The 27,386-nt window shown below is 38.8% G+C and overlaps 1 protein-coding gene across 1 annotated transcript in view; it reads left to right on the top strand.

Moving 5' to 3' along the window:
• Nucleotides 1-27,386, top strand: part of PIK3C2G (phosphatidylinositol-4-phosphate 3-kinase catalytic subunit type 2 gamma) — a 195,756-nt gene that overhangs the window by 101,737 nt on the left and 66,633 nt on the right. The window contains exons 18-23 of the mRNA XM_017823912.1: nt 14,297-14,477; nt 16,249-16,356; nt 18,611-18,703; nt 20,670-20,799; nt 22,896-23,032; nt 25,200-25,369. Coding sequence (XP_017679401.1) covers nt 14,297-14,477; nt 16,249-16,356; nt 18,611-18,703; nt 20,670-20,799; nt 22,896-23,032; nt 25,200-25,369 — 819 coding nt within the window. The remainder of the gene's footprint in view (nt 1-14,296; nt 14,478-16,248; nt 16,357-18,610; nt 18,704-20,669; nt 20,800-22,895; nt 23,033-25,199; nt 25,370-27,386) is intronic.

Genomic DNA, 27,386 nt, shown 5'->3' with positions numbered 1-27,386 from the left:
GCCTGATCCTGCTTCAGAACTAGCTGAACAAGGAGCTGTTATAACAGGGACCAGACCAGAGGACCTTCACAGGTCCCTCCTGACATCAGCTGTTACATGTTTCTGTGAGTTACAAATGAATTCTGTCTTTGCATTTTTACTGATCCCACTTCCACGGTCCTTCAGTTCTTGAGCCATCAGGGTAGCTCTTAGGTAATGTCTTGCAGAAAGAGTGCTCTCATCTGTGGAAGGATTGAGAATGATAAGCATATTTTCTAAAGAAGCAATCTTGTGATAGGTATCATCTGTTGGACGGAGACTTTCATCAGTAACTTTCTGTTGGGTTCCACACAGGTCGTGTTACACCTGAAAGAAAAGTTTCATTGTGAAAACCACAGGATAGGATTCCAGACAGACAAGTAGGGTCAGATGGCACGTCCAGCCTCAAGGGGGTTCCACTTGCCATCAATAATGACAGCGCTGGGCGACGGCAAACATTGCATTGCACAAGTGCTTCTTTCACCCAGCAGTGCAAGCAGAATGCTTCTCCTTACTCTTGTCTCTTCCTTGATATATAAATATTGGCATTCCATTGCAACCAGTGAGGGATTTTATTTTTTATGTTATAATATGAGCAAATTGCATAGCAGCAGGGACGTGCACTTTCTTTTGTAGCATCTGAAGAAACCAAGCCTGAAGGCAAGTTGAACAAACCCAAAATTATTTAGTAGGAAAAAAAAACATAGCTAGAGGGGCTGAGTTCAACACTGTTTAAATGAATAGTTGTTTCTTTTGTTCATTAGTTTCAATCAGTCCTTTTACAAATATAAAATGGAAAATATGAAGAAAAATTGGTAAAATAAATACCTTTAAGAGAAATTACCTGATTTTTCCATTCTGCACATATCACCAATCACACGCTTGGGTATAAAAGTTCTGCAGCTAGGCAGAAAACATAAAATTTCATGATGATATTATTTGAAAAATAGCTTTATAGAAAGCCATAAGTTATAAGTGACAGCAAATGCTCTTTAGAATAAGAAACCAGTAGTTTTCAATTAGTGTTAAATGAGAAATTATGTTATGTCAGCTGATATTAAATCAGTATAAATGTCTGGATTAGTACAAAATTATCTGATGTCTGCAAAAAAAATTTAATTTACTGAATTGATATTAATCAGGCTCATTAGCTTTAGTGTGGCAGCTGCCATCTTGGCTAATGAAGAAGGGTCTGAACAGGGATTTCCACAGTCAAATTCATGGACTTGGATTAACTGAAAGAACAGTCCCTCATCATGAGTATTGTAGCACATTATACATTTTTATCTGAAGTAAGACCTTGTTTGTGCATCACCAAGGGTTTCTGTCTGGGAAACAGGGCATTGCCATTTGTAATAATTATCCTGTGAGCACTGGGCATGGAGGAGGTCAAACAGTAAACAGGATTTCAATGCTTTTGTAGCGTTTCCTTTGTTGAGCCTGGTATTAGAAGTCATCATTTATTCTTCCGCTTAACCTGCTTCACAATGTCACTCGATGATTTCTATCAGGAGGAGCTCTTTTATTAATTAAACTTTTCTAACAGACACTGCTTTAGCCAGCTTTTGAGTGTCTTGCCCATCCCTCAGATCCCATGTATGTGCTTTTGTTGATAGGGCAGTTTGTCGAAATGAATTTCAGCAGCCATCGTGGCAGATATTCTTGAATTGTCAGCGCTTTGTTCTGCATGTGGCTCAGAAGGACATTGCTTCGTCATGGTATGAAAATGGAAAACCATTTGAAGAGCTGCCTCTTTTTAATATAGTTTTTTTCATCAATTTAAAGCTGACACAAGCTGTCCTCAGCTGTTGCCCTCCTTTATAATCAGGAGTCTTTGAAACAGCGATTTAAAGGTGGTTTAAACAGTAATTTGCTGGGCTCTGTAAGGCTCACCCTGTGAGTATTGCCAGTGCTTTGCTGTTAGAGAAAGCATGGCTCTTATCCATATTAATTTTTGTCATGCACGTATTTTTGGTCAGTCAGCAGAGCGCACATCGGAGAAGAAATGTGGTTGATTCAGGGATGTTTACAGAGCGTATATATGGTGGGAGAGGGGAGGAAATTTCAGTTTTCTGCCTCAGTCTGCTATCCTCCTGCAGCCTCACATGGGCTGAGCATGAGGACAGCACTTTGAGTACAAGAAGGATGCCTATAGCAGAGCCAGTGAGCTTCAAAGTCCCAGTAGCATTTTGTGTCAGATGGCTGATCTATATTTATTCTGCCAGTGCAGTAACTGCCCCTGGAGAGCTTGCTCCACTCTTTACCTGACTCAGGACATATGGAAATATGACATCTGCTTACTGCAATAATACTTTCACAAATGTGATTGTGAATCTTGGAACCAGAGCTGAACATTTCATCGCAACAATTGAATCTTAATTCTGCTTTTCTCATGAGCAAAAAAATGCCCGGGGCTGTTATTTTCTCCCATATGATTGAAAAATGCTGGCTATATGAGCACCCCATGGGAAGGAGGTGGCAGTGTTATTAAAAAGACCTATTTGCTGTGGCATTTACCTCTGTGGCATAACAGCAGCTTATAAACAAAACACAGCATCCTGTGAGAAAGCCTATGAGAAATAATCCTTTCCGCGTTTGAAAGGGAAAACGAAACCCTGTAAAAATAAAATAATTTCGTCAAGGTTACTCATCAAGTAAAATTCAGGAATTCAAGATGGATTTTCATTCTTGTACCTACCTTAAATTCATCAGACATTAAAATCTATGGATTTTAACCCCAAGACTATACAGTTTGATCTGAAGAGAGTGATGTAAGATTTCCTCGATAAAAGCTTAACAAGTAATACCTTCTTGGTTAGGGGTTCATTAAAAGGGATTTTAGTTTATTCAGGAGTTTATTCAGACCTGGTCCCACAGTTGGACGTGTCTCAGCAGAGCTAAGATGGACTTGTAAACCTTGATGAAACTTAATGTCTACTTCCCAGCAACGAAAGAGCAACAAGCTGTCTGAAGTGGGAGATTAATTTCAGCAAGCCTCTGCAAACTAAGTCAGTCTAATTTCATGTAGGTCTATGCCTCACTTTCCTACTGTGCCTGCCCTCCAGCTCTTCTGTTTTCCATGGTAACTAGGCCAGCTGTCGACTGGGGAAATACCCTTGGGCCAATTTTCTCTTACTAATATCTTACAGCGAGCTTTCCCTGGTACGTGAGCTTAACTTCAAATTCCCACTTCTCTTTTTACAAAGCCAATATTTGGTGGCAATAAAGCAGTGAAATGGAAGGAAGATCAGAACCAGAACAGTATTTAAAAAAGATAAATCTAAAGATATTTCCTTCTCTGCTCTGCTCTCCTACCTTTGCGAGAGATACTATTACTATGTGTGAAAAATTAATAAAGACCAAGAAAAGAGGATGAAAAATAAAATCAGAGTGGAAGAAATAAAGCAGGCCTGAAAAGAAAGGGACATGAAGATAGAAACATCCTTCTTTATAATGTAAATGCTTGTTCTTCTGCCGCTGACAGAAATGAGCTAACAAGAACCATCTTTCATGGTCCCCTCTGTTTTAATTAGATTAAAACATGGTAGATACCATCTTGTTTGAAGAAGATTTCAGGGTAACCTTATGCATATGGAGAGCTGTAGTCTGACAATACTTCTCCGCTAAAAGTCAGAATCAGGAAAAGATGAAAAAATTGTTATTTGGACTCCAGAGACTCCCCTTTGAAAAGTCTGATTTTCTCTCTTCTACTCCCTGAAAACAAATGAATTTTGCTAGTTATTTTTGAAGTGTAAAGGACTGAATGCCTTCCCGACGACGCTCTGAGCTATGAAGGTTCTCTCAGAGTTGCTGTATTGACAGAGTCACACACGCACATGCACTGCGTTAACACGTTGCTGTGATCTGACGGTCTGCTCCGTTCACCCTTTGTTGTTGTGCAGCGTTGAGATGCCACAAAATTGACAGCAAAAGAAGACTCGACATCTTACAGAAAGAATAGTGTGTCAGATACGAGAGGACTACTGAAAGCAGCGTTTTGCAGTCTTGTAATTACGCTGAAGTACCATCATTGCTGAAACACTTGTAGCGGTAACTGCTGAGGCTCATTTTTCCTCACTATTCCTGTGTAGGCAGTGATCTGAATAAAGTTCCCTTTGTTAGATATTGGGAAAATAAGAAGCCGGGCTGCTAGCTAGAGCAGTGATGAAAGTAAAGATCCGGAAGAGACTGACATGTCAGAAAGTAATGTGGGATCAGTTCTTGTTGTATCTGTATTACCTGTGCTTAAAACACAATGGATCTACAGACAGGTTCTTCCAGAGAGGTAGAGAGGATGCTGCCTTGAAAGAAACATTGACTCCCCACATATCTGAAATGTATCAAATCTCATACCTCCTTCCTCTGCTGTTGACATCTGAGCACTGAGATGTAAAAATCTGAGACTCTACTTGAAAGATAACAGCTTTGAATGTAGATGTCGTTAAGCAAAGCAAATTCTTGCAACCGAGTGCAGAGCAAATAGGAAAAGTAACAGCTCTGCAGAGCAAGTTCTTTTGAATGACACAATATTTGAAAAACAATGTCGCTGTCTCATCCTATTTTTCACCCCCCCAAAACTAAATCCTTCCTTCCCCATGACCAGAGCCATAAAAATAGTAATCTGAAAACTCTAGGATTATAAAGTACAGATCTAGCTCAGAACGTATGAATAAAATCTGAGACTGCTCCTGATATGAGCAGCCAAAGGCCTTAATGACCTTGTAGAAAGACAATTTTAGTTTTCTCCCCGAAGCTATTTCAGTATTAGTATATTAATGTCACAGTTTAACCCCAGATGGCAACCAAGCCCCACACAGCCACTCACTCACTGTCCCCTGCAGTGGCATGAGGGAGAGAACTGGAGAAGAGACAAAACTCATGTGTTGAGATAAAGGCAGTTTAAGAGGTAAAGCAAAATTCTCATGCACAAGCAAAACAAAACAAGGAATTCATTCCCTGTGACCCATGGGCTGGCAGGGGTTCAGCCATCTCCAGGAGAGTAGGGCTCCATCACACATAATAGTGACTTGGGCAAACACCATCACTCCAAATGTCTCCCCCTTTTCTGCTTCTTCTCCAGGTTTATGTTCTGAGGGTGATGTCATATGATATGAGATATCCCTTTGGTCAGTTGTGGTCCAGCTGTGTCCCCTTCTAACTTTTTGTGCACCCCCAGCCCACTCGCGGGTGAGGTGAGGAACAGAAAAGGCCTTGCCTCTTCAAACCCTGCTCAGCAATATCTAAAACATCTCTGAATTATCAGCAGTTTCCAGCCCAAATCCAAAACACAGTCCCATACCAGCTACTGTGAAGAAAACGAACTCTACCCCAGCTAAAACCAGCTCAATGAAAAAATAAAAACAATTAAAAAATCAAAACAAATGAAACGAAAAACAACAACAACAAAAAACCAACCAAACAAACAAAAATGAGGGAAAAACCAACCAAACAAAAAACCAAAATGAAGTTGAGCAAAGTGAATTGCCCAGTGCAGAACCAAACAGAATTAGTTCTGTATCATACATTTTGTTTTATAGTGTTGTGAGGGATTTTTTGTTCCAGCTGTGAAGCTAATGGGAACCACAGATGCTATCCAAAGCCCCTTTTGGTAGACACAAACTACCCAAACAATAGGCAGATGAGGAAATACATTTTCAGTTTCTCCTCAGTGTCTTGCTGCGATAACTGTGGCCTAAATGCAGAAGGAGTACAAAGCTTAGCAAGTGCATTGGCTCCAGTGGGCTCCTTCAGTCTGAATTAATTTTGTATTTTATTTATATGGTTTGAAAGTAGAGTAGCTTAGTCACCTCCTGTATTCAATTAATTGCTGGCATGTTGGACAGCATCCCAATAAAGCCACTGGGTCTGCTTATTTTAGTGGTGATTATCCCATCTAATCCCATTCATTGCTAGCTTCCAATGCAGTTACCCACTGGGAAGAACACAACAATTTCTGTTATGCCTGGAATGAATGGCACATTTTAGTTCCTGTGCATGAATTTACTCTAAGCTATTACAAGGATAGATTGTTGGGAGCTTTCAGGCTTGCTGATTCTGGTGTAAGATACTGTGTGAAATTCTGAAAACAATGGAACATTTGTTTTGAGGAGAAAATCTGCAATTTTGGAAAAAGTGCAGACAGGGACGTGCCCAGTCACGTGACGAAAGTGCTGGCAAAGATGGAACCAGACTTTTCAAAATTAGTGTCAGACTTGAGTGCCAAGTTTCTCATTGAATGTAAAATAATAGTGTCCCATTGATAATCTTCATGCAGATATTAAATGCAATAACTCTGTTAAACAGCGCTTTTTTAAAAAAATTCCGAATACTCTTTTCAGAGGGGAGGTTTAATCATTCTCATTACTGAGGCAGTGGTGCTTTTTCTACTAATAGTTGAAAACAGACTTACAATTTTAAGCTGGAGCTTAAAATTGTATTAATGTCACTTCAGGATGAAGAGTTTTCATTTCTGTAGCTTTGGATCGATGCTTTATTGGGATGGGATATTTGGTGGACCAGGAATGGTCACTCAGAGAGCACTGTTGTATACAGATGCTGTCAGAAACAACCACTACTTTTGTTATGTTGGTGTTGTGCTGCAGGTATTTTCTTTTATGTTTGTGATAGTATGTTAATAAATTTGGTCCTCTGCTGCTTGCAGATTCCACCCAACTGGAGCAGAAAAAGACAGACAAATTGGAGAAGGCATGTTATGAGGATGATCATTTCTTGCTTAGTAGACCTTAGACCAAGTAACATCCATATCTGGTGGTGGTACCTGTACACTATTATATTTTCCTATTAATTCTTGGTACAGTTAATTTTCAAGGTTCATTTTGTTTCAGTTTCGGTTTCAAGCTTTCTTCTCGGGACAAAACCAGTTTTATCTGGGGTTCATTTCCTTAATGCAGAAGTGTGTGCAACCAACTATGTTATGTATCAAATGAAACATTTTTCTGCAAGACTACCTCAGCAGGGCTTGGCAACTTCCTTGCATAGTGTAGCATAGCCTTTGTTTTCACTGATCTGCTGATTTTTTGTGAGTCAGCAGGACACGCATTCCACTGTTAAGGCATTCAGTGGGAGTGGGAGGAGCTGTGTTGATTGAATCTACTGCATCAAATTTGTCTGAAAGCAAATTTTGTTGCATTGTTCATAAAGATCTTTGAGTGAAGATTAGCAAATAATGGCAACATTGTGTTTCTGCAGCCTAACCAGCAGGCTTTATAATAAGTCTGCAGCAGTATTTTGTTGTCTGAGAGAGATCAGTGTGGTAGGTGCCTGTTTTAAGTTATGTTATTATAAAAAAAAAATCAGAAAAACAAAAGCAAATTAATCACACGCTATGTTAAAACAAAATTTCACTTTAAGCAGAGGTATTTTCCATTCAAGGGTAATGCTTTGAAAAATGAGTCTATAAAAGCAGCTCTGTTATATGAGAAGCAGCATGTGGAACTGACTGCAGGTTTCTTATGTGAGAAATGTGAAGAGCCAAAAGTGGACAGGTGCTGCAAGTTATGGAACAGCTGCTGTTCTTCCATCCTGGAGACTGACTTGGTTAGAGAGATTCAGAGAAAATATTGTACCACACTTCACTCAGTTTGCTCAAGAAACATAAACTTTCACTCTCTTCTTGTTATAGAATAGAAGGAAAGATGAAGGATCAGCAGATTGGGCATAGTTTTGCTAGCCCTCTTGTACCTCTCCCTTTCTGTTGGCTTTGTACTTGGTGAAAGAAAGGGAGAGCAAATGGAACTGTCTTCATCCTTCCAGTCAAGTTGATGATCTTGTACTGTGTTTCCCTAAAGCTTTGGAAAATGCACAAGTCACTTGGGAGAACTGCAATGCCCCTTCCATCTTTGTTGTACAGTAACTCGTCTGTCTAATTGACTTTGCTCTCCGTTCTCCCCTGCAAACAGTGTGTTGTTCTCAGTGTGCCAGGTGTCTTGTGCTTCTCAGTTGTTAGTTTGTCTTTATATCTGTCGTTTTGTTGACTGCCATGCCCCAGTAGGTCTACCCAGAATGGTGCTGTTGTTTTCTGTTTTCTCCTTTCTGACTTACAGTACATAAATCACACCTTTCTAGAATTTGAGGTTAGTTTAAAAACGGAGGCGTTTTCCTGAATCTGGTTTTTGAAAGGAAGTTGACCGAGATAGCCTGTGTGTTTCTCTTGGATAACAAAGGGCTGTGAGAACAGAGCCACTGTAAGGCTTTCCAGCAAGCTTAGTTAAATTAAATTTTTCTGTCCAAGAATGGACAGTGTCTCACCAAGGCTGTGATGGAGGCTGGGAATAGAGATTAAATTGCAACAAGTGCAACAAGTATGAGTGGTCCTTTCAGTTCTCTGAAGCAATAACTGCCATCCTACAGACACGTTCCTGGGGGCTTCAACAAGTTCAGTCATCCATCCTAGGCACTGGCAAAGAGACCAGAAAAGCCACAGTCATATTTGCCAGCTTGGCACTCTGCTGCCTTAGAGTTTGGCTGTGTCTAAAGAGGCTGTGCCTGACCAGACCAGCTGGCAAGTGATAAAGACTTGAAAAGACAAGTTCTGCAGACTTGGCTGTACTCTGCAGAGGAGTAAGGGGAGTTGCAGGGGGTGGAGGATGAAAGGTACTTTTAGAACCTGGAAGTTGCTGGAGTTCAGTGTTTGTGCAGAACTTTCTATGATGATATCTCTATCAAAGGGATTATTGCCATTATCACTGTCAGGGAAGTAAAAACCTTGTCCAGTGTAATCCTGGGGAGATAAAACTAGAAAACTAAGAAGTGTTTTATTTGCAACTACTAATTATTTGTAATTAGTAGCAGCAGTTCCCTACTCATCCTTGTGACCAGGTGGAGTCATCTTCAGCTGCACATTTTTGTCATCTCTGTCATCCATGTGTCTGTGAATAACTTGCAGTGGGAGCTGCAAAGCCCAAATGCAATCCCACTGCCAAATCAGCCCTGTTACTTATTCTTCTGTTTAAGAATGCAAACAGTAAAATGTTTTCTTCAAGGAGTTGAAAATTAAATCAGTTATATGCTTCAGGCATGTGCCGTAGCTCCATGGCACAACAAAGCACAAAGGACAGCTTAGGAGTTTTGCAGGATGTCTAAGGATAATCAAGACAGATGGCAACCTCAGACATGGGAACTGTACAGTGGTAGAGAAGTGTTCTTGTGTGCTGATCTTTGATATGAAGGGCTGTGGAGAACAATTTTTAAGCAATTATTGCCATAATGAGCAGCAGTCTTGCACTATTGTTTTCTCCTTCTGCGACTCGTCTTGCCTCCAGCTTAGCAAAACAGAAAACAAGCATGAAATATAACTTCAGAACAAAGCAAATTGACTTCCTTGGTCGGGTTTTCAAAGACTGACCAACAACAGGAAGTACCTCAGCCCTATAACCCTAAGGCACCTTCTTTTCATAGTCTGTCTCTGAATTCAAAACACCTTAAGCAAAGAGTGCAGTGTGTGTGTGCTGGTAGGCACAGCTTTTGTGTAATGAATACCAAGCATCACTTGGAAGCATTAACTGGGGTCACTACTGACACCATGTGTAAATAACCCAGTCAAAGTGTGCCTTGCTCTCTCATAGCAGGTAGGTGCTAAACCTGCAATAATATACTGGAAACCCTGGTCTTTTCTTGGTTTGGTTTGGTTTGGTTTTGCTGCAGTGTGGTTTAACAGGCTACCTGTGAGCTAATCTGTCCTGTCAGGCATCGCTCTCTGGTTCACCCTGCTCCCCTTTCTGAAGGAGACAAGGAACAGATGTTCAAGCAGCAGAGTTGTCTGAGCTGCCTCACTCTTTCATTTGTCTGCCAAATCCAACTCAGAGCAGACTCTGTCAGCTTCCCTGTCTTTCAGCATCACAGGAGAATGAGGCCAGCTCACCTGTTTTGCTACCAAGATCCATCCAATCTCATTCCTTTCCTTCCTTTTTTTTTCTCCTTTTTTTTTTCCTTAATTTCCTTTTTCTCTGTGGCTGCTGGGTTTAGCCCTGTTTCTCCTTCTCTGACACAGCAGCCAACCCAGCCTGATTCAGTCCCAACTTCCCGTCTTCCCTGTGGCAAAAATCTCTCCAGCACACTTGTGTTTCTACACCCAGAAAAACACACGCTCTTCTGCAGCTGTGAGTGCCAGAAAATGGGATTGGAGCCACCTTGCAGGATGGAGCAGATGCACACAGAAAGGAGGAGAAGCAGCTGCTTGCAGAAGTCGGGGGGCATCTTTCAGGGCACTGCAGTATTTGACTTGGACCCTCCGACTGCTGCTAGGCACAGGCAGTCTAGTTTGCTTCCTTTCTAAATTTTAGGTGATCTTCCTTCTGTGCTATTCACAAAAGTGACCTTGGGACAGTGTCTGAATTCCCCCGGCCTTGCTGAGAATGAGGGTGTTTGTCCCAAATGGGAGAACCCTGAAGAGTAAGGAAGCCTCCCTGTTTTTAGGAGCAAGATCCTCTGTCTAGGCCTGGCATAAAACCAGACTTTTATATTTAGTTCTGTCTTGCAGAATCCTGTGAAAATTGTCAGGAAAAAAAACCAACCTTTTTGGCTTCTTCACTGGCAGCCTTGAGTTTTAAATCATTCCAATTTTGTCTTCCTCTGTCACAGCTAGGCATCCTGTTCTAACTTGAAAATTTCATTACTGTCTTGAGCATTTCTCCACCCTGCAATCTCAGAAGCTGCAGCCTGTCCTATGCCTACTGAATTCTCACACTGGCAGGGTGAAGATGTGCACGCCAGGAAACTGGGAAGACAGAATTACAGCAACATATGTGTTCATTTGTTGAATAAACATTTTAGCAAACCCTACAATGAGTCATCACATTAAAAGCTGTCCTTTGTATCCTCTTTGGGACTGTTTTTATGAAAAGAATATAAAAGTCAGACCCAGTCAATTCAAATCAATTTGCAAATTAAGGTCTGCAGGCTTTCAGAAGCACACCTCCCTCAGTGGGCAGGGAGAAGGCAGCTGTGCTGCCTGTGCCACAGTCCCTCATGGGGCTGCTGGGGAAGCACATGTGCTGTCAAAAGGTGACATGTGTGTTCAGGCTGTGGAGTGTGTGTTGGGCATGGAAATGGATTTTACCAGTGAGATCATGATGACTGCCTCAATTTTCCCCCTGGACTGGGCTCAAAAATCACATGTGAGAGGATTCAGACTCCATATGTCCTCTGTCCTCATGTACACCTTATGCATAAGCTCTCTGAATCTGGCCTGCAGTCTTAGGTAGGAAAGAAATTTTTATATCATATGTGTGTATACAAGCTTATTTCCTGTGAACACTCAGCCATAAGAATAATCAAAAGTGGGTCTTTTAAGTTGATCTGAGTTATGCAGGGAGTAGCTCTGTTTAAAATAGTAAACCATTTTGGTTCGCTATTTTGCTTCCTGTATGTGAAATCCTAAGCCTTTCATTTTAGGGGAGAAAAAAGCTGGTTTAATATTCTCTATATCTGAGAGGATTAAAGGGGCATCTCAAACATGAAAAAGTAGCCTTTCTGGATTCCCTAAATATGTACTGTTAAAAATGGAGTATTTTGAGTGAATATGATTTAGATGTTCAGAAGCTTATTCCAGTGCAAGCCTAAGTGCAGACAGAAGGTTCTGCACCCACACATCACAGTGATGTTGTCTTTTCTTAAATGCACTTGTCTTTTCAGGGCAAAACTGAACAAGTTCATTCTACCTGTGTGCCAAGAGAAATACAGGCTGTTTAGCTGGACTGAGGCTGAGCTGGGCTTTGCTGTGGTACACTAAAATTCCCATATGACAGTTTGAACTGCACCAATGATGCTTTTGTTTAAAAAGATAATCATCAGGCCTCTTCCTGATTTGCTGCTGAAGTGGACAGAGTATGTTTTTGTTTTGAATCACCTTGTTTGCTTACAGCTGAGCTAAAAGGCCACTGCAGAGTGTGACTCAGTACCCTAAACATTGGCTATTTCAGCCAGCATAGGGAATCTGAAACATCTGCATGGGAGTGGCATACATGAGATATTCCCTCTAGCAGATCCATATGCTTCTAAGGCAGCAGCTGGAGGCCAAGTAGGATATCCTGAGATATCTAAAATGGCATGAACTATCTACATTTAAGCAAATGAATCCCATCCTGTTTAAGCTGGGACTTACTCTCACTGAAAAAGGAAAGAATTTGTTTATCCACTGCCATATATCCACTGTGTGTCCTCTCAGCCTTCTTCCGTTTGTGAAGGGTTCAGGAAAAGAATAAAACTACCTCTGTGTGCTGAGGTTTGCCTTCCAACAGGCATTGCAATGACATTCTTTCTGATCCAAAAAGTAATTATTTGTTTTTACTAGTCTACAGAAAAAAAAAAAGTAATTTCAGACTCCTCCAGAGAGTGCTGATGATAAACTTCTCATATCGCTTCCCTTTCATGTCCAGGCATTTCTGATGGAAACACCACACATTCTTTTTAAGATTTTCAAGTCCTTAGAAGTTCAGAGGTTTTGTACAGCTGCAAAGGCTTTTCAGAAACCAGTAGGTGATATTGTTCTGCATTGAATTATATAGGAAAAAGGGACCTAGAAGAATCATTGCCTTATAAAAGATGACAAGAATCCCTCATCACCAAAAGAGGCCTGTGCTGCAGTAGCAACATTGTAATGCCTTGTGTATGATTTCAAAGGGGTTGAATTGTATATAGGAATTATGGTTTTTTACCTATAAATATCAGTGCTTTATATTATATCTTATTCTTGCTTTTTGTTATGTGATATATTCTTATGTGATGTGCCTTGAAAGTCAACAGCTTCTCTGATTTTCTGTCCTGTGAAAACTAGCATTATTTGCTAGGTTTGAGTAGCCTCATCAGGTAAGGGAAACTGCACTGAGATTGAGACATTTTTAAGGAATTTGAGGTTTGAGATGTTCTTAAGGATGAAGTTGGGGGGGGGGAAGTTCATACAAAAGCAAAGAGCAGTTTATCAGTCCTTCAGGCAAAGGGAAATCCCAGGTGATGGGCAGGATGTTAGTAGCAATACAGAGCTGGTGATTCCGTCTACACTTACAAAAATAAATCAAATAGTGTACAAAACCCCTGGTCCTCATAAGGAAAAAACTTCTCAGTGATTAATTCAATTAACTAAAAAAAAAACCTCTAAAAGCCACAGCTTTCCTGACCCAAATAAATGTCTAATTAGAGAAGACTGCATGGTGAATATGATTTTTAAAAGTATGTTTTTGGTTTTATTTCTGACTTTTATGTTGGCAGTAATTCCAGTTCCAAAGCTTTTATAGACTTCAGTAGAACTAAAAGCTGAGTTTTTGCTTTAGACCAGCAAAGAAAGGAATAAAATGGGCTCATTTCACTCTTTTTAGCCATATAGCCAATTTCAGAAATGTCTCCTCAGCTTTAAATAGTGAAAATTTCTAGAACTGATGATACATCTGAGACTAAAACAGACTTTAAATGCACCTCACAGCTGAAAGATGTGCTTGCTTGTGTAAATGTACTTGTAGGAGGAAAAAAAAAGAACAGATTTGTTACAACCTGCCCAGCAAGGTAGAAGTAACTTTTGCTTTTCCTAATAAATCCCTTGCAGTGAATTTAAATAAATTGATACTAGATGATCAGTGTTTATAGATATAGATATATATGATTTGTTTTTAGAACAACGTGGTTGCAAAGGAAAACAGGTATGTAGCCATTTTGGTTGTTATATAGTAATATAGCAATAAAAAAGCTTAAAGATGTCACCCAAGAAAACGTGTAAGGGAAAAGGGAGAGAAAAAGAGAATGACAGTTACATAAAGAAAAAGTGTGTGTTTATAGTCAGAACTCAGAGGTCATTGCCAGACTTGGTTGTAGTTGTTGTTTGCTGGTGTGGGAGTGGTGGGGGGAAATAAGCCCATGGAACATAAAGTCCAATGGCTTCAAGCTCTTGGCAGGAGCAATGTTTTAAGGCAGTTAAAAAAGTCCCAATTCCTGACAAGATGTAGGGGTATATGTTTAAGACTGGACTTCAAAAATACAACTTCTTTTCACTTTGTAAACTTTTCTTGCAGAAATAAGAAGCACCACACTTTCTGCACTGTGTATGGCAACAAGAAATGGCAGGTTCCTATTTATTTAACACTCTTGGAATCTCATTAGTTGTGAAATGGGACTTGAGTGCTGCCTAAAAATAAACATTTTTTTTCTTTCTCTGCTGCCCAAAGTTGCCAAACATAGATTAGTCTGGAGCCCATTTATTGTTCCTGCTAGAAGTGATATAAAATAAAAATCAGTTTTTGATACATGGATTTTTTTCCTCTCTTTCCTTCAGGCTGTTGAAGAATGCACAGAATGAAGTTCATTTCAGAATCTGGTATAAGAAACTACTGGCTGCTCTCCAATTCTGTGCTGGACAAACCCTGAACAATGAGTTTTCTAAGGAAGAAAAACTCATCGGAATTCTGGAAGACATTGCCACAAAAGTGAAAGCTGCCAGTGACCCTAAAAGAAAGGTTTGTTAAAAATTATTGCCCCTTCCATCTAAATTTCTTCAGGTAATTTTTCTGGACTGACACCTGTTTCCTTTAACGCCCTTTACATAAACAAACCAAATATGACTAAACTTGGTAAAATTTTTTGCTGCTCTGAAAACAAGTAAAACATAGATATTTAATAGGACAACTCTCATCACTGTTGCTATTGACATTAGCAGATCTTGTAAGTCATTCAAATTCCTTCATCAGTGGTTGCTTAACAAGACTTGGAGGTGTACAGAAGTAATGGCAACAAAGCTGACTAACATTTTACTGAGAGGAATGCTCCCATTCGCCACCTCATCCCAAAGTATTTGACTCCTGTCAAGCTGCAGTATTTCTTGAAAGCTTTGCTAAGAGTTGTTCTGGACAGGATGGACACATTGTCATTTAACAAAGGCAGCCGGAGTGGAATGTACTTAATATCTCAAATGTAACATTTAGCAATGAATATTGAACTCATATCTGCAGAGATACATTCCTGGCAGTAGAAGCTTGCAGTTGTCTTCTCCAGCAATTGCAGCTTTTATATTGCATCAGTACATTTTCAGTTCAAAACTGTTAATTTTCCAAGACAACTGTTGTTACTTACCTGATGTGTAAAACTGCTTCTTGCTGAAATCTCAGCAAGGCAGAGAAGGAAGCCAAATAAAAATATACTTGCCACTGCTGGTTGTCGTGAAAGATACCATGAATCTTTTTGCCTTGTTAAGGATTCAAAGATTTTCAAAGGATTTTTCAGAAAGCTCTCAGTGTTCCGCTGCCTGAGAACAGCAAAGCAAACAAGGAAGTAAAAAGACAAAAATATTTGCAAAAGGAAGATCCATGTGAAGAAAAAGAAATAGTCGTAGTACATTATACATTACTGATGCATAATTCAGATTTAAGGCTTTAATCTCGAGGCTGCAGTTACTGTGATACTGAGAAGTACCCAAACCCTGCAGTTAACACACAGAGTTAGGCAAAGGAGAGCACACCGTTGAGACAACTAGCAATAGATTGTGAAGTTCTTGGGCAAGGCAGAAAAAACCATGAGATGCAGCAGAGCAATGGAAGGCTGATTAGCTGCTAATGAAGGTCATTGAATCACAGAACGGTTTGGTTAGAAGGGACCTTAAAGGTCACCTCCTTCTAACCCCCCTGCCGAGGGCGGGGACACCTTTCACTAGACTAGATTGCTCAAAGCCCCATCCAACCTGGTCTCCCAGGAATTCTGCTGGAGTACGGAATGGGGGAAAACCCGGACTGGATTTAAAAAAAAAAAAAAAAAAAAAAAGGGAGAAGAAGGGTTGGACTTGATCTCAGAGGTCCTTTCCAATACAGCTGATTCTATGATTCTATGATGGGGCACCCACAGCTTCTCTGGGCAATCTGTTCCAGTGCCTCACCACCCTCACAGTAAAGAATTTCTTCCCAATATCTAATCTAAATCTACCCTCTTTCAGTTTGAAACCATTTCCACTTGTCCTGTCACTAGATGCTCTTGTAAATAGTCTCTCTCCACCTAAACCTACAGGTCACCATGAGCTCGTTATGCATCTAGGCTGAGAAAGCATGAATGTGGAGTAAAATCACAGTTCTTATTTTTCAGAACTGCATGTCAGTGTGACCTCATTAGCTGTTACAAGGTCACAGGGATGCTCCTGGCTCTGGAAATTGTACTGCTTGTTTAAAATACAGAAAGACAGTCAACAGTTTAAAAGCTGGTGCTGTGTTCTTTTGTGTTTCCATAATGTTTCACGTGTTGCAGGAGGTGTTAGAGGTGGAACTCGACAGACTTCAGCAGTTCTTCCAGGAGGTAAAGGTTTGTCGGCTTCCCCTGAATCCTGCGCTTGTTGTCCAAGGCATAGAGGCAGATGTAAGTCTACCTTGTGCAATGGATTGCATTTTTAATTTTATTTTTTAGTATAAAGGGGAGAGGCAGGGAGTGCCTGCATTGACTGGGAAGTGATGTTACCGAGATTAAGCATAAATCATCTGGTAAACTGACATCAGCCTAATCCTCTTTAAACTGGAGGCTTTTGTTCAAAACAGAGGTGAAGGAGCTGGTGGGGTTGGTGCTGCATGTATATCACACATTACACAGAAATGGCACCAGAGGTTTCAAACTCTGAGCAGCCCATTCTCAGCTCAGCTGCCCTGCTGTGATTTTGGGATTGGCAAGGACATTTGGCTTCCCTTAAACTGAGACCTGGTTACCATCCAGCCTGCCCAGGTAGCTCTTGGTGTCAAATTTTTTCTCATCTGAAACTCTCCCCTGTCACGTATAGTAGAAGCTAAAGGTCTAGAGCAAGGTGTCTGCTGAGCTGAGACTTGCTCAGAATTACTAAAATGTTAAATATTCATGCTCACTTACCTTTGTCTATTAACCCCTATTAAAAATGACTTAAGGGTAGAGGAAACAACAATGCTCTTTAGTGATACTTGACTTTACTTTGACCACAGTACTAAGATTCAATTATTCTTTGTTCAGAAATATTTTCGTAAGCAACATTAGGCCAGGAATAACCTGTTCCATCTCTGGAGAAGGAAAATATATCCAGCATCAATTAAAAACCAAACCTGAACAGCCATACATATTAGCAGTTATAGCTGTCTCATTACAGCAATTTGTGCTCTATTTTTGTTCTCTAGTTCATTATCCATAGTGGACTTGAGTCTAAGAGGTGCTGATCCCTTGAATTGTCTTTGACCTGTGTTTCTCCAAGTAATTGCAATTCAGCCTTGATCTGGCTGAGAACTGAGGTCTTCCAGCACCCCACAGGCTTGGGCCAATTGTGTGTGAGATAAGTCAGAAAAATTTGAAGCCTGCTGCTTCTCCCTGCTTTCAGGCTTTTTGGAAATGACTAATGGGAAGGTATCTCACCATAAAGTCATGCTATTTATACTGCTCCAGCTTGGCTGGACAGATACAAAAATGTTTAAATGTAAGTATCTGAAGAGAGATTATTTTTTTTCATTTTTCTTATAGGCTATTATCGTTCTATAAATACATCCAGCTTCTTGATTGAACTGTACGTCAGTATAATCATGCAAATTAGGACTTTTAAGTGCTTATAATTACCTAAATTTAATTCATTTTGGTGTCACCTATTGATTTTACGAGTAGCAAGCACTGCTCCCAGCTCTGTGATGCGTTATCTCACGGTAACCTTTCAAGCACTTACTGAGACATTTCAATTGACAAAATTCCATAGGGGGTTAGGATTTCATCATGGATAATGGCTGCTGCACTTTGCAGAGGTTTGATGTGTCTAGGACAATATTTGCATGCTTGTACCATGCTTTGAGATGTTCAGATGAAAAGCAAGAGACAGCTGTGTCTGGTGGGGTTTTTGTTCAAATTAGCCTCCATTACACTCCACCCTGTAAGGACAGCAGTAGCTCTTGTGGGGCACTCGTTATTTCTAGAAACCAGGCCATTAATTTACCATTGTTTTTCGTTGTTTTTCAGTGGGTTTCCCCGCCACCCCCCTCTTTTTTTTTAATGAGGATAGTAATGCCACCCTAACTCACACAGGATTTGCAGTGCTTGGCTCATTAATGCTTTTTGAAGCCCTTTGAGGTCTTCCAGTGGAAGGAGCTATAGGGCATGAGAAGGCAGAGTTTATGTTTAATTAAGATAAATTCCACATAAAATATATCACGATTTTTGGAATTTCCTGTAGCATCAACCAGAGTGAGGTTGTCAAAGAAATTCACAGGTTCTTTGCTGCCATAAGGATTGTCTGATTGGGCAGGGGTGGTTTTTTAGAAAATAATAGGACCCAGGGCTTTTCAACGCTTTACAGGTTCTTGTTAGATCAGTCTTACATACTTAGACCTCTCAGTTCCAGCCAAAACTTATCATTAGCAGGCCTGGGTGAAAATGAAAAACAATTAGTATAGAAAATATTATCCATTCTTATTATCTGATATGGAAGTGAAACATGGTGTGAGTCGTTTTTCAGACCCAGTTAAACAGTCAGTAATATCAAGAATTATTTAATTTTTGTTATCAGTGCTATGAATAGTATTTAAAGATGGTATCTTTTTCAGAGGTATTGTTTTGGCCTGATGTTTTGTGTATGTGACCTTGTTGTTCTTCTGTCTCATCTTGTTTTTCCCTGAAGTCGTGTTCATATTTCACGTCCAATGCTTTTCCATTAAAAATCTCCTTCATTAATGCGAATGCTCCAAGTGGAAACATCAATGTTATTTTTAAGGTATGTTCTTTCTCTATTCCTCTGTTTTTTTGGTATGGAAAATGATTAAAATTCACCTAATATATGTTTTAAACTTTGAACCAAAGCTGATTTGGCTTTGCTGCTCACTTATCCCTGTTATTTTTGGCACTAGAACTTTTAATGGAATATGTCGAGGCAATACACTGAGTATCACCTTTTTGAGTGATACCTTTTTGAATCAAACAATTTCTTGCAATTTTTTTTTTCCTAGTGAAGACAACCAGACTAAAATAAAAAGTTTATATTTTAAAGCTAGTTTATTTATTACAGTGAAGTCAGAAGAGATGGTTCAGAATGACTGAAACCACTAACTTTTCCCATATGTTTCTAAAAAATCAAAATACTGAAGCTGCATTTGCCTCACAGAACTAATTCTACTCCTGTCAGCCAGCACAGGGAAATGGGCTGAGGAACACGAGGTGGAGGAGACAGCAGAGGAGCTCTGTCTCATTGGAGTTTCTTGGAGGAACTGACTCCAAAACTAAACTCTGGTTTATTTTCCAGTTGTCACCTAGAAAAGCTTCAGAGTTCAGAACGGTCCATCTACAGAAAGACAAGACATGCATTTTAAAACTAGTTCTCTTTCAAAAAAAACAAAAGTTTCCCTAAGAGTGGATACTGGTTTTAGACAAGTCCATAAAATGCTGATGGATACAAAATGGTCAGTGTTGCCAATGGCATTATTCCTACATCTTTTGCAGTATCATTTTCTAAACCAGAAGTCTAAAAAAATTGATAAAAATAAATAAGAACAAACAAACAAACAGATTTCTATGCTGCCTTGATTTAAATTGACCTTTAGAGCAGCTGTGATTCTCAGAAAGGTGAATCTCAAGGCCTGTTAGGGGGAGACTAGCAATTCTGAAAGTTTTCTGAACATTTAGAGACCTGGTTCTTATGCTATTTAATCTAAGAATCACCTTCTCCTGACAGCAAACCATTGTGTTAAAGTATCTTTTACTTGTACTATAGTTCCATTGCTTATTCATGGCAGATGATGCATGCATAAAATGATATGCACTGGTATTGTACTAAATTGTCTGCTGACTGCATATGTGAGGAAAGGTAAGTGGAGAGAATAAGATTTTTTGCAGGTTTGGGTACTAAGAGGAGTTGCTTGGGGTCAGTGTTACCTTTAAATGAAAGAAAAACAGATTTGGATATTTTGGTTTTAAGATGAGTTTTATGTCTCTTCAAGTACTCGTTTCATGGCAGTAAACGTCTGTAAATTGGAATGTTTATATGAAAAGGATGCAATAAAAAAATAAAGCTCTTTAGATACTAGTAAAAGTCATGTATTTTACATAGGGTGAGATGGGAAACAAAAAATCAGGGCTGTTGTTTTCAAAGGCCATTTACTCAGCCACGGTGGAAAATAATCTCTTCATTAATTCTTGTGGCTACAGTTAAAGCCCCATTTCACTGAGATTATTGTTTGACCAACTCCATGGGGAGAGGGGTCATCACTGTTTGAAACTGAATATGAATTGTGTCATGGATAAAATGTAAATTCATGATAAAATTCCCCTTCAGCCTCCTGCAAATACCAACTTGTGAAGCTTAATGTTAGACAAACGCTGCCATTTGTAAAAAGAGTCTAGCATTACGTAGACTTTAAAATGTAACTAAATTAGGATCCTACCTCTGGATTAAATTTTCAGATTCTAATAATTACATAGGAATAATAAGCAGAAAGGCCACACTTAATCAGAGACCATTTGTTGCCATCTCAGTAGCTGCCAAAACTGTTCCTGCTTATGTGTGCCATCTACTCTGTCCTCTTCTGACACAGAGAGATAAGTAGCAACTGTGAAGAAAAACAAGAGGGATTTATTGTAAAATGAATGTAGCTATTTTGGTGGGCAGAAAAAGTCCGAATTAAATAGGAAGTTATTTCTTTCTGGTATTGAAGGAGAAAACTAAATTTCGTGTGCAATTTCCTCAGATAGGTGATGATCTGCGTCAAGACATGTTGGTTCTGCAAATTATTCGAGTGATGGACAGCATCTGGCTCCAAGAAGGACTGGATATGCAAATGATCATTTATAGGTGTTTATCTACAGGGAAAGGACAAGGTCAGTTTTAGACTATAAAAGGAACCTGCATTACATTATTCATATTTCATGTAAATGGAAGTATACAAAAATCATCCCTCTAACTTTTTTTTTCATGGGTGTCTTATCTATATTACCACGTAAAGAAAAAAAAAATCACTCAGATTTTCAACTTCTTGAGCCCTTGATTGTATACTTGCCTACTCCTGAATGCTGACTTTAATTTGTTTATTCTACCTCTCCAGAAGTACAACTGAACTCACTAGATTTTCTAGCAACTTAGGTTAGAATTTTCCAAAAACCTCAACAGCATCAGCTGGCACCAGATTCTTAAGAATAACTTCACACATCAAAACGAGGGCTTTGGAGAAAATTGGCCATAGCTACTGAAGTTTTAATCCAGAGTGGTCCTACATAGATGCTTAAATGAGCTTCCATGCATGTGGCTACAGAAAGTACCTGTAGACAAGTGATGACAGCTTTGCAGTGTTGATTTTGAAATATTACTCTTGTGATTAATGTTGCTTTGGGCAGGCCTAACTCATCTGAAAGCTTTATTTCTCTCTTTTATGGTTGTTATAGCAGAGCTGTAGCAGGGATACCAATTGCTTGCTAAAGAAATCTGCTGACAGCAGTAAGCTTGCTATTTTTTACTGACCAAATCTTTTACTGGAAATAATCCTTGCTCAAATAAAAGACTGATGTATCCAGATTACCTGCTGTACCAAAGCTATTAAAATAGAAAAACTAAAAGAAAAAAAAAATCATTGCTTTCTGAGCCACAAAGTGAAAATGGGAGAGAATGAGTGATCTGAAGGAACTAAGAGAAAATACAGATGAGTTCAGGCATGTGGCAGGTTGTTATGGTGACCTGAAAAAGACTCCTCCCTTCTTTTTAGAGATGGGAGTCAACGCTTGAAAGCTTCTGCTTCAAAGACCAACAATACAAGAATACTATTCCTGAACATAAGATTTTATATAGACTCTTTCATATACCAACAAATTGATTTTTGCCAAGGAAGATACAGGGAATGTCTCCAAATAATATTCTCTGCCTGACAGTCTCTTCCTTTCAGCATCATAGCAGCAGAAAACTTCTCAGTGTCTCACAGTTTTTCCAGACATCATTCCTTATGAGTTACAGAAGTGTTAATATAATTTATTTGCAGTTAGTGGTTAAGGATAAAAGGACCAAGTGACATGCTTGTGGTCATGCAAAATGCCTTCTTAATGCAGATTTTCCAAGTCCTAGGCTAATGCCTTACTCCATAGGCCACCTTGTCCACACAAGGGAATAGAAGATGATAATTTCATGGCCATGGGAACACAGAAACCACCATGAAAAGCGAATACAGCAGTGGTGGAATGCTACTTTCCAGACATGGTATCGGGGAGGAGCCTCTCACCAAATGAAATTATTAGAGAAAGTCCTTCCTGTAATGCAGAGTTGAAGGGTGGTGTGCCAGGGGACCACACATGGGGACGGGGACAGAAGGCTGGAAAGCCAGGTCTCAGTTCCAAAAATGGAGTTAAGTTCATGCAGTAGAGACAGAGGATTGAAGTGAAGCATTGCAAAATGTTTGGCTTCTCTCTGCGCTTCAGAGTCCCAGTTTATGACATACTGGATCAGACTAATTTCAACATATCTAGCATCCTTTCTGCCAGCTGTGATCAGCATCATGTACTGCAGAAAAATTTGTGTAGCTTTCTAGACAATAAAAACATCTGAAGTAACTTTATATTTAATAAAAAATATACAATTCTATTTTTTATAATTTTTTTAGGTTTGTACATATTCTACCCACTTTGAATCTCATTAAATTGTTGACCTTGTTGGTACCTTGAGGCAGTTTATCCACACTGTTGTTATTGGTGCTTTTATTTCTCATTCACAGAACTGCCACCTTTTACTAAGTGTCCTTTACTTTTCATTTCCAAAGAGCAAAAGAAAAACAATGCTGATCTGTATTTTCTGTTGCATTCATTATTTATAAGCTTCTAATTATGTCCTTTTTTTTCTGCATGGAGCGATCCAACAACAGGCAATATGCATTGATGGTCTTCATATCTTTTTAAAGCTGAAGATTTTTCATGCAATCTCTTTTCTGTCTGATTAGGGTTGGTACAGATGGTGCCAGATGCTACTACACTAGCAAAGATCCACAGGGAGTCTGGACTGATAGGACCATTGAAAGAAAACACAATTAAAAAATGGTTCCATCATCACCATCCTCTGGAATCAAGTTACCACGAGGTAACATGAGCTTCATGGTAATGAAGCTCATTACACATTTTGTGTTATACCATGGGAAAAAAGAAACCAAATTACAGTAGGCAGCAAAAACAAGTGGCTCAGACACGAGACAAACAAGTCACATGCATAGAAGCCAAGGAGTTGACTTAAATGCCACTCTCTTTCTAAGTAGTCATTCCTCTGTTTCAGGTGTATTATATTACATTTTCTGTAAAAATGTGTCATAGAGATTTTTTGAAATTTAGTAGTAAAGCGAAGAGAACCTGAAGTAGAAATTGAATCTTGAATGCAGAAACATCTATTTTTTAGGTCAGCTCTCTCCCTCTCTAAATATTTTATTTTATGTAAACCATACAGAGTTTTGATGAATTTCCTGTATTTGGAGATTACCATGTCACTACCTCCTGTTTTTGAAAGCTGTTTTATCAAAACTACCTAGTCATATTATACAAAAGATCATGCTTTTCATATCATATGTTCTCATGGTATCCCATAAAATGCATCTGATTTTATGAAAGTAGATTTTATGTGTGAGCGAAAAAGTTGGGAATTTTATTTATATAAGTGAAGTTTTTCCAAGGAACTCTTTCTGTTAGTTCTCTGTTGACTGAGCACATTGAGAGGCCCATGAAAAACCTTTTAATGTTTGTGTTGCTGGGACGATTTTTAGAGCCCTTTCTTGTGCCAACAGTAAATCAGTAGTGAAAATTTTAAATTTAAAGGAGTGCTTTGAGTATTTATCACTCTGAAAATGAAGTGGGTTTAGAGCAGTTTGTTAGTAGGTGTAAAGTATAAATATGTTTGATAAACTTTAGTATTTTAGAAATTATTCCATAGGCATTTTTTCATCCTTAGTCACATTTTGACTAAGAGCACTTGAATTCCTAGTATATCATTTGATTCAGTTAAACAGGAAACAATCTCTGTAGCATGCTTTTTTCCAAGTTTGAATGTTTACAGTGTTATGGTAGAAGTGCAGGCAATATTTCAATTCAAAAGTGAAATATGATTAATAATTGATGGAAAACTCGATTTCTTGCTGCTGCTGCTGCTGTTTGTAAAAAGTGCCATTAATGTGGAATATTCTAAAACTAATTTCTACCCATTTTCTTTCAATTTTTTAAGCATATAAAATGCAGTCAGATCTGATTGCACAGGGTATGCATAAAATTACTGCTGTACATTCACTTTGTACTTGCTAGTGAATGAACCTTTGTCTTCTTTTACTCCTTAATAATTTTTTACTCACGCAGTACTGCATCTGAGGTGCTCAAAACATTGATGCAAAACAAGCTTTAATATCCTCATTTTACACTTGGGTGAACAAAATCACAGAAAGCTGAAGTGTTTTATCCAAGGTCATCAAAGTGAGCAAGTAGCACAGTTGGGAAAAAAATTCAGCCAACTCATGTTCTGTGGCCTAAGTCTTGCACAGTGCTGTCATCCATATCAACCATTGCAGGAATCCCTGCATCTACAGGGAATTCCTGGATGCCTAAATAATCATTTACCTTGGCTGATAAAAGTTTTGTCCAGGAACATAAAGATCTAGATTAGGATGGTTTGAGTTTCTGTGTTACATAGCGAGCAGAAAACTATTTAGCCTTCCTGTATTTCAGTTCATTTCTGTAAAATGGGGTTCAGTTTTTTGGGTTGGAATATTTAGAGAGTTGATTATTAGGATTTGAGAAAGGCAGCTGAGTTCTGGAGAAAATAAGATCTGTGCTGTTACAGAACATGACAGTGGGTATAAAATAACCTACTTTGTTTATGAACCAAATGGTTAAATTTGTGAATTTTTGTCTAATTTTGTAACAATTGTTTTTACAATATTCATGCAGAACATTAAAAGAAAAGTTTTGCTTCCTGCCAAGAAGCTTGCTTTCCTTTCCCCTCAAAGTTTTCCATAGACTTCCAAGCATCTGTAAAGCACAAGGTGAAAACCTCATGCATAAAGTTGTTCTTGCATTGTAACTTTGAAATCTATGTATTATCTGAGTACCATTCCTACCAACACCTGTCTCTTAAAGTTTTAGCAACAAGCAAAGCATTTGTAGAACTGCTTTTTTTGTTTTGGTTTGGTGTTTTTGTGGTTTTTTGTTTTGTTAGCATCACAAACCAGTGAGGCTGCGTATTTCATGTAAGTGCTTTCATTTTTCCCAACTAGGCAATAAGGAATTTCTTTTATTCCTGCGCTGGCTGGTGTGTCGTTACCTTCATTCTGGGAGTCTGTGATCGACACAGTGACAACATCATGCTCACAAAAGCTGGGCACATGTTCCACATAGATTTTGGAAGATTTTTAGGTCACTCACAGATGTTTGGGAACATCAGAAGGTTAGTATCTGCAATAACACCCGTGGTAAACTTTAAAGAAGTGTTCTGAAATTTCACAGCCTTATCAACTCCCATTAAAAAAATACAAAGGAGGTCATGCTTCTTTTTCTTTCAGAATTTTCCAAAACGACGTATCTTTATTGTTTCTTAAAACCTCCATAAAAAATGGAGGAATGACTGGAAAAGGAATTAAAATATGTTGGAGATCTTCTTTCAGTGTAAAGGAGAAATCTAAATCCTTGTTTGGTCAGAGGTTTGAATGATGCAGTTCAGTGACCAGAACAGTAGACTGGCCTATGACAGAAGCATTCTGATGTCCATCATTTTTTTTCCTGACAGAGAAGTGGTCCTGTAATGGATCCAAAATCATACATTTATCTAGTTGACAACTTTTTCCCTATATTCAGAAAAGAAACCAAATTTTCCAAATAGACATGGAGAATAATGACATTATGACTCTGTGGGTAAATTTGCAAACTTTTTCATGGTCTTTTGAAGCTCTGCATCCAACCACACCGAGCTCAGGGGTTGTTTTGCAAATATCTGATTTACCTTTGTATCTATCTGTGATGTAACTATCCCATGACAAAGATAAATCAAATAGTGTGATCACGTATCCAAGCTCCTAATGTGAACATACTATGAAGGAATTAATTGGAATGGAATAAGAATAGATAGGATAATATAATGCCAGTATGTCCAAAACACAAAGCAGCTGTTAAAGCAGAGTAAAGAATGGATGAACGATCCCTAATAGTGACAAGATGAGTAGTGTGTGTACGTCTTTCCTCTATGTTTCCTATGTATCAGAATTGTTTGAGCTAATTGTTCTTTTTGTTTTTTTCTTTAAGCTGGCCTTTGACTGCTCTAGACTATCTCAGTGTGTTAGACAGACATAACAGTGTGGGAGTATTGATATGAGAGAAGCTGATGAGGATAATAAGTAATTCTAAGCCAGGCAGTCAAAAGATTTAGTTGCTGTGCTCAGAATTATCATCCATCATTCAGGATATGCTCCCTTAATCCTACTTATTTGCTGTGGAAAGAATAAAGCAGAACAGAAAAATAAAAACAGATACTCATGCACAGTCCTTGTCAAGTGGTGCATCCTTCTCTCCAGCAAAACTTCTTTTGGAAAGTAACTGGCATTTCCTTGAGTATTAATTTTACATAAGCAATGAATTACCTAGTTGAGTGAGCAACAGGGTGAAGCAAATATAGGAGGATAAACAACAACCAAATTTGAACAGAAATCATGTAATAGCAATAATAAAAATAGATATTAATTTTACTGTTTTACAGCTCAGTTACCACATCGTCTTATTGTCTATGAAAATAACTTAAAATATAGTCACTTCCATAAATAGCAGCCTCTTTTAACTGTTCCTCAATGCAGTGTATTGCTTATAAGCTACAGAATAAAATTATACATTTAGGACCTCCATTCATGGACTGCCCTCATGGTTTCTAAGGAATCCTTAGGTCTCCCACATAACAGCAGGTTGTGAACACCATGGGATAATCAGTTTTCCTCAAGCCTACATGCAACTGAGAGATACAGTATCAGTGACTGTAGTTCTTATGAGCTTTATCCACCTTCGTGAACTGTAACATATTATTTTTAATACAGGAACACTTGGATGTCACATTTTTATATCTCACACTTTTAAGGTTCCCTCAAAATTTGAAACTCTCAATGCTATTTGTATCTACTCATTCCCACAAGGAAAGGCCTGCAATAGGCTTAGCCTCTGGCTTCTTTAGCAGCTCTTATATTATACTTTTATTTGATTTTTTATTAGATTTTTATTTGAGTTCTTTGCACCCCCAGCATATCATACTTGTAAAATAATATTGAAAAACCAGCAGCACAATGCTGTCAAACCTTCAGAATTATTAGTGCTGACTCTTGGGGGTTCGTGTAGTAGATGCCCTACATAAACTTGTGAGGTTCTATAGGTGGCTTTAAATAATGAAAAGCTTCTAATGCAAATCCCTACACATGCAGCTGTTCTTT

Source organism: Lepidothrix coronata, unplaced genomic scaffold (assembly GCF_001604755.1).
Source record: "Lepidothrix coronata isolate B3197 unplaced genomic scaffold, Lepidothrix_coronata-1.0 Scaffold107, whole genome shotgun sequence".
In the NCBI taxonomy this organism is placed as follows: Eukaryota; Metazoa; Chordata; class Aves; order Passeriformes; family Pipridae; genus Lepidothrix; species Lepidothrix coronata.
The sequence above is the reverse complement of the archived record's forward strand: the minus strand, read 5'-3'. Positions and strand labels throughout refer to the sequence as shown.